This window comes from Lipophrys pholis, assembly GCF_963383615.2.
Source record: "Lipophrys pholis genome assembly, chromosome: 16".
In the NCBI taxonomy this organism is placed as follows: domain Eukaryota; kingdom Metazoa; phylum Chordata; class Actinopteri; order Blenniiformes; family Blenniidae; genus Lipophrys; species Lipophrys pholis.
In genome coordinates, this window is record NC_137634.1 from 19,633,705 (window position 1) to 19,641,958 (window position 8,254).

An 8,254-nucleotide genomic window follows, 5' to 3' on the forward strand; every position below is an offset into this window, starting at 1 on the left:
ACACACACACACACACACACACACACACACACACACACACACACACACACACAAAGATCGAGTTACTCTCCAGAAACATGAAGCTCATGCAGGTTGATGAGTGTCACGAGCAGAAGATGCATCTCATCAGTAAATCCTGTTGTCTGCTGTTCTGTGCGTGTGAATGAAAACTATTTGTGGTTTCGTTCTCTCTCCTACAAGGCAGACCTGACCCTTTCTGAGTTCATATAGAAATTAGGGACTTCCGGTTAAAACTTCGATTTGAGTATCGGCCGATACCGATACTCTACCGATCCGATACTTACATTGCTATTGCTATATTGCGAATATACCAATACTATATTATTGTACCAAAGAAGTTGCCTAAATCTAAAAGCTTTCATTAAAAGAAGCTTCATGCAAAATGAAATTTTATCGGCGGTTGAACTGTTTGCATTGTCTATCTTAAAATACATCTAGACTGCTGACATGTTAGGAACTGGATCGCTACTTGCTGCCTGCTGCGTGGCTGCTGTTCATACGTCTCTTCCAGCAGGTTGCAAACAGGGATCAGTGGACAACAGCTCATGTAAACAAAAAAAAAATCAGTGAAGTGATCAGCTGGATTTATTGACACCTGATCAATTAAAAATGGATAATATTGGCCCTGATCCGAGATCCAGTGATCTGATCGAAAATTCCCCAATACAAATCTAAAACTATACTTTACATCTTTACAGTTAAAATGAAAAGAAAGTTGTTCATACTTTTATGGGTGTCCACACACATTCACACCAGCTTCTCAGAGATCCCTTATAACATGCTTTATCATGTGTAAAACAGTCTTTCTTTCTTTTTTGACAATCAGCTGCACAAATATGCCTAAAATAACAAACTATATTTAGTTTTAGTTTATCTGGAAAAACCAAACAACAACTTTACCTCCATGACATTCAAAGTGAACTAAGTTTCATTTGTCATTTTCTGCCTTTAAAACTAGGATCTGAACGTGCACAACAATAAAGGTAATTGTAAAATTTCTGGGCTCATTTTAATGCAATGATGGATTTTTGAATCTCTTCAGTGCACGCGGTGCAAAGCATTCTGGGACACTGTTTCTAAGGAGTATCCCAAAAACAAATATTGTTACAAACCTTAATGCTCTACAATAAATCAATCAATTCACTGTCATATGTAAAGTCAGTTTAAGAGCCTGCAACAACTTCCTTTACACAAAATATTGAACATTTAGAAAGAGATTCAATAAGATGCATCAGTTATTATGATTGTTCTTAATCGTTGTATGTTGTTAAAACCAGGAAATTGATTTCAAGAAACTATGTGACACGTTGATTTTCCTTAAAACACAAACTCCTACAAACCATTTTGGCAGCTATTTGTAAGGTTTTCACATTTCTTAACTGGCTTTGCGTCAGATCATTTTTTTTTAAGTGTTGTTAATTTGAATATTTTGATTCTCGTTCTTCATAAAATCTCACTTGGCAGCCATTACCAATAGTCTGGATTTGATGAAAATACATTGAAAAAAAAAAGATTGAATCAAATAAATTAAATGATAAAGATTGTTGCTGGAATTTTCCAAAAAAAAGGTTGAAACATGCTGACTTTGAGCTTTGTAGTGCCATCGGTCCTGAGCTTTTCTTTCGGGTTTGTAGTAAATAAATTATAGTTACACGCAGTTTGTTAGATTCTGTGTCCTTTAAAATCAACATTCAGGGGTTTTAACTGCTTATCAAACCGTCGAATTATATTGATAGTATCGACGATTACAATGATTCGGCAACAAGGGAAGTTGTGGCCATGATGTGAGAGAAATAAGCTAGTTGCTGGAGGGTTGCTGGTTCGATTCCCACTGTGTGTCCCTGAGAATGGCCCTTAAACCTGAACTGATCCTTGTAGCTGAAGTTAGCGATGAGAGAGAGAGAGAGAGAGAGAGACAACATCCACAAGTTGATAGATTTTCCATCATATCATTATTTTCTGATCTTGCATCAGTGTAGAGAGAGAAAAGAGAACTTCTGTGAGTGTCTGAGCCTTTTTGAGGTCAAGCTGTCTGCCAATAAACACACCATGAATTATACAGAGATTATTGAGACGTAGACACAGAGAGCGAGAGAGAGAGAAAGACACTCAGAAGTTGCAACAGAGTGAGAAAAGCGAGGAATCCTCACTGCCTGTATTTCAGCATACATCATGTATTCTTCCCCGCGAAGCTGAAAGTTTGTGCACCGATTTCAAAAATAGGAGCATGGAAAGGAAAAGAGAGGAAAAAAAGAGTGGTATATTAGAGACACTCACAGAAACTCACTTATATGCACTTGCTTAATTCATTGGGTGGGTTTGAAGAACAGTATTATACACCCCATTCATTATTCAAGTCTTCTCCATTATCAAAGTGCCCAGAGAAATAAGACTAACCCAGCCAGAAATAACTCACTGTGGCGTGATTTTTTTTGCTCTCCCTACAAAGCACTTAGCTGGTCAGGTGCAGGCCTGCGCACAAACTCAGACTATCTCAACATATCATCAACATTCAGTCTGTGGAACATGATAATCCTCTTTAAAGAAAATGTATCTGCAGTGTAGAGAGAGAGATAGAGAGAGAGCGAGAGAAATGGAAAAAGTAGATATACAAAATTACAAAAAAAAATACAGAAAATGTAAGAGTGATTTAAAACTAATAGAAGAGAAAGTGGAAAATTATAAATTATACAAAAAAAAAAAAGACAATCTTGAAAGTGAAGATGATTGAAAAGTGAGAAAAAGATTGAGAGACTCTGGAATGGCTGACAGGTCTGAGTTGAGTTCTGTTCCGAGTTGATCCCGTCAAGGTGAGTGCGTCCCCGCCGGCTCTGACAGTAAAGCCTGCTGACAGCAGGAGCGCCGGGACGAGCCACCGCGAAGACAACAGCAGGCTGCAACCCCAACCGCAGTCCATGTGGCGTTCCAATCCTTCAAGGCCTCACGTCCAACTTTGTTTGATTCATACTTCTCATTTTTCTGGCATGAGGGGGGAAAAACTCCACAATCGTCATTCAGACTGTATTGCTGTTGCCGTGGTTACAAAGCACAGAAATTGATACTTTAATGGCTCTTGAATGCTGTAATAAGTCACTCTTTGACCGTTTGCTTATTAAATTTCACCTGTATTTCATCATTTTAATATTTGCTTCTCTGATTTTCTGTATTTCCAGAGCATCTCTTACCTGAATCATTTCTTCTTCTGTTTGCTTGTCATTCCACATTTTGGTGAACCAAAGCATTAAACTTTACTTTTAAAATCTATGATTAATGTTATCACTGAGAACTTTGCAATTACCAAATGTGTTACCAGTGTTTCGGAGTCAATTAAAAGAAGCGGCTTCACAAATGATGTGTTGTAGAGGAATACAATTCATCCTAGCAGGTCTGTAACATACTGAAAATCCAGTTTTTATTTTAGTTTCATTCTTTTTTTCTTACGTACTATCAAAAACAAATACGAACAAACGTTTTTTCTAATCATACTGTTACACTGCACTTGTTTGATTGTTGTTGGGGATTTTTTTTGTGGGTGAACTCTTTGTAAACTTGGTTTTCAACTCTTTATGAGACGCTCATTGAGATTGTTGACAAATATGAAACTATAAGATTTTGCAGTCAGTGGGGATAATAACCCTTAAATGCCATTTTTATAACACAGCCTGCTGAATAGGCGCTAGATAAAAAAAAAAAAAAAAAAAGATTTCCCCCTAGGTTTTGTCACAAGGTTTGCTGTATGATTGACCTGTGTATTCATTTTGTTTATGTTTCGTATAATATGGAATTAGTCCCATTGCTGCCTTTTGGCTACGACATGTTTGCAAATGAAAAATGTTTTCCGGTTGTCAAACACTTAACATGGTGAAATAAAATGCAAAAAAAAAAAAAAAGAAGAAGAAGAAGGAGATATAAATGACGACGAACTGGAGGGTTTGTGTGTGTTTCTTTAAAAATGAATATGCCGTCACTTGCTCTGCTTTTAAATGCGTGGTGCATATGGTCTAACATGTTTTAAAAATACATAAGAGTGTGAGAATGAGGCAAAACATTACAAGCACTGATCGCGACATTTTACACTCCGAGATCATCAATATACAATCATTTCTTAGGGGGACTAAACAAACCAGCAAGACGCTAAATATGGGAAACTACCCACAAACAGAGGTTAAAGATGCTATGTGAGGAAAGGTATTGTCAAATCTACATGTGTTACTGTTTGTATTGTGTGTTTCCGACAGTGCGGAGGCTGAGGAGTCGCTCGGTGTTGACGTGCCTCATCACTCCAGCATGTTGATGGAGGGCAAATGGGAAAATAACAATGGTCGTGCCACTGTCGATGTGCAGTCTTCACTCTCTCTCCCTCCACAAGAAGCAGCGCCTTTGAAGATCGACTTGAAAAACTGAGCCAGGCCACAGCGGGGCCCCTGAAGGAGGTCCCCTAGCAGATGCAGCCCCCCCCCCCCCCCCCACTCCTGTCTGCTCCCACAAGCCTCAGGCCCTGAAGACAGCCCCGAGGCTAATCGACCAGGAACACAATGAAAAGGCAGCAGAGGCAGCCGGCTGCTGAGCCTGGATGTCTCTGCGTGTACAGATCAAGGGGTTGAACGCAAACTAAATGATATTTATCAAGCTACTTTCAATACAAGCAACGATCCAGAGCTGGCCTCTCTCTCACTTAGAGTTTTTTTTTTTTTTTTTTAAATATATAATTGTGATGAGCGAAGAATTGTCCCGAGACGTCTGACAGGGAGGATTCGTCGGATGACAGCGTGATAGATCCCGTCAGATCAAGAAAAAGTCGGTGTGATTCTGTTGAATAGCAGTTCAGGTTTTATTGCCAGGGGGTGAATCAAGCTTATTTGCATTCCTGCAGCCTCGTCCACGTGGAGGCTTCATTTGCAGTCGTAGTGTTATTTTCTATAAACTAAATAATTTTTTTTTTCATTAAAGAGCAGGGCATGCTAAGCTCTTTCTTTGTAGGTCTAATGGTATTAGACACAAAATTTGCAAGTATATTTCGGTTCACATTATTGTTATCATCATCACTAGGATAAAATATGTTCTGCAAACATCAAAAACACAGTGGGTCAATGAATAAATATATCAAATATGTGGAAAGAACTATGACATGGACAAAGTAGGGAAGGAGATAATATCCCTGAGAATATTGGTTTGGCTTTCATTCATTAGCTTTTGGCTTCACTGGGAGGTTTTGGCAAATCTGGGAAGAAGAGTTTAAGCCCTCTAAAGTCCTCGGAGAAACAGACAGAAGAGAAGCAAAGTGTCGGGAAGATTCCAACCGGGTCTATAAAAAGCGGCGTCGAAAAGGAGAGTGATTCTCTTGATTAAGTAATGAGGCAGCCGCGGTTCAGTAGCACAGATACACAGAGACCCGGCCACCGCCAGGAGCGGGCCTCCCCAAAGCTCTCACATTGCATCAAGTCACTGAATGACGGGTACATTGTCCAAGGCAAGGGGGAAAAGAGTGGTGAAACATGTTTCTTTCAGAGGGGGAACCGGCTCACCACGGCCGGGGCTGATGCAGCTCCACCGATGTACTTCCAGGGCGCCCCGATTAGCTGAGTGCTACTCCACGGAAAAACAGGGTTCTCCGGAAGTTCTTCGTGGGCTGAATGATTTACACGAATCGTTAATATCTGAAGGATCATTTGAACTTCTAAACGTTTCCACGTTGCTATTTCAGGACCACCGGGGCTGCTGCTCACATTTATCGGGGCTTGAAATGTAAATGAATGAATTTTAATCTCCCATCATTCAGTGCTGGCACAAGGACAGCCGGTAATCGTACTGCAGTACGCAGACTCACGAGTTGTGTCGCTTTCCATGAAGGATTGTTTCTGGATTTATTTCCACACATGCACAATGTTTTAAAGAAACCAGAGTGAGTATATATGGTGAATAATAACAAGGTTTATAGAGCATTACAGGTGGTTGATTTAATGTGTTAGAAACTCGTCATTCTTGATCCAGAACTTCATTTCAAAGGGACAGCAGCATCTTGTGGAGGAATCTAAAGTCCTGGGTTATTTGTCATGTCAGAGAGTAAAGAAAACCTCAGTCTCGAGGCGCATGGTGGTAAAGAGTGTCCAACACATTTTAGTTCAGAGGACACATAAAAGTCCAACTTCATCTCGAGTGGGCCGGCCCAGTGAAATAGAGCCATAAAACCCTTTAAATTTAAACTTTTGTTTTTTTCTTTGCTGTGTATGTCTATAGTTTCACAAAACCAAACAATTAAGTATTAATACGACTACAATCTCAAAAATACTAAATACTGTGAAATGTCAAAAAAACCTAGTGTTTTTACAACCTCACCCTGAAAGCGTGGCTTTGAGGCGAGCTTTCCGGGGGTAGCATCACTGATATCTCAGCTCAGGTTTTAGTGTTGCGTCATGTCCGCTACTCTAAAGAAACGTGTTTTCATAAAAAAAAAAAAAAAAAGTTCTTTTGAAAAGTATATATTTAAATAGTTTCAGGATCAGAAATCAACATTTCCAAACAAGCTCCACTGATGGGCAAAGAGATTTATTATTCTGTAAACACATTTGTAAATAGAATTTAAAATACATTATTAATCCCAGAGGGAATGCAGTGAAAGAGAATTACAATACAGATAACTTATGTTAAATAATATGGAAAACTATGTACAAAGGTGTAGATATCAGATCTGCATCATCACATTAAGTTGCTACAAAAACTGCTGAAGTTAAAAGGGAACGCGGGGGGACCACACACCCCAGATAGGTTGGAGTTCACCGTTCCTGCAGGTGCTTACCGAACACACAACACAATCAACAATAACCAGAATCAAAAATCCGATTGCCCACTGACGCTCTGTCATTATCAAAAAAAAATGCATCACGTACGGAAGTCTCAGTTTGGACAAACTACGACTCGCGTGAAAATGCAGTCTAATATATATATATATGAGCTCTTCAGCCAACAGTTTTCATGGGTGCAGTTCCTTTGACGAGGTTTGTAGTCTGTATGCACGTTTTTAAGGACGCCAGAAAATCCCCCAGAGGTATTTCTTCCTCACTCATCCTCTTCTCGGGCACCACTGGACAGTTGACCTGAAAGACAAGACAATGAGCAGGTTCAGTCATTTCGGTAGAATATCTCCCTCAGTAAAAGAAATAAGCTAAATCTGTTAGTGTTGCTCAGCTGTATAGTATGAAAAAAACCTACTTTAGTGCCATTGAGGTAGATCGCCAGGTTTCTCACAATCTTCTCTCCCGCCGCGTTTGCCCGAAATGCAGTATCATTCTGCAGGATGTGATGCACTTTGCAGAAGAACTCGTCCTGGAGGGAAAATTAAGCTTTTTTTTTTAAGTACAAACCACATACATGTGTACCTACAGGTACAAATAAAGTCACCTTGGCAACTCGCAGTATTATCTGTGCTACTGAATGCATTGCAGGACTTCTGCAGTAGAACCGATCACAGATTTCTAACTTTGAGTCAAAAACCCAAATCTGCCATTCAAAATGTAGTTGTTTTTTTTATTTATTGTGAGAAATGTTAAAAGTGATCCTGGACTAATAGAAGCCTAAAGCACTCACTCATTGCACACTATTTGACGATTTTACAAATAAGAAATGAAAATCAATCCAAGCGGTTCTCACCTTGCATCCAGCGCGTGTCACTTTCTCCACATACTTGTGCTGTCAAACGAAGAGGAAAAAGAAAAAAAAAAAAAGTTATTTAATCTTTCACGATAATACACTAATAAATAATCGTGAAAAGAGACTAAACGGTGGTGGAATCAGCTCTTACCTCATTCAGAGTTGCATTTGTGCCGTTGATCAAGTCAATGATGTGGTTGAGGTTGGTGCGAGTTCTAGCAGGAAACATGAGAGCAGAACCGGCCAGCAGAGCCACAGCGGATATAAGCAGAAGCGTCTTCATCTCTACGGGGTTTTTTTTTTAAATTTTTTTATTCTGCTTGTTAGCTTTAGTTGGACTTCAGAGGTTGTGATTTCAACGAGCTCTCGCCGTCTAATTTATACTGGATTTTCAGCCCACGCCTCGGCTAAGTTCCCCCATGTCAAACAGATGCCGGTTGCAGTGTGTGATAAGATTTCGTTGATTAAGTCGTGGTTGATGAGCAAACCTCACCGAAAAAAAAAAAAAGAAGAAGAAAAGGAAGAGGCCCTTTTCCATGAAATGAATCGATAAGGTTTCCTTCGACCGAAAAATACCCTTTTGCCG

General features: G+C 39.6%; 1 protein-coding gene across 1 annotated transcript; it reads right to left on the reverse strand.

The window, feature by feature from the left end:
- Positions 1 to 6,552: 6,552 nt before the first annotated feature.
- On the reverse strand, positions 6,553 to 8,019 carry LOC308122123 (uncharacterized protein). Its single transcript, XM_080483782.1, has 4 exons — positions 7,820 to 8,019; positions 7,669 to 7,707; positions 7,231 to 7,344; positions 6,553 to 7,115 (listed from the first exon to the last, which is right to left on the reverse strand). The coding sequence occupies exons 1-4, from the start codon at positions 7,949 to 7,951 to the stop codon at positions 6,978 to 6,980; spliced, it is 423 nt and encodes a 140-aa protein (XP_080339908.1). The 5' UTR covers positions 7,952 to 8,019; the 3' UTR covers positions 6,553 to 6,977.
- Positions 8,020 to 8,254: the final 235 nt, after the last annotated feature.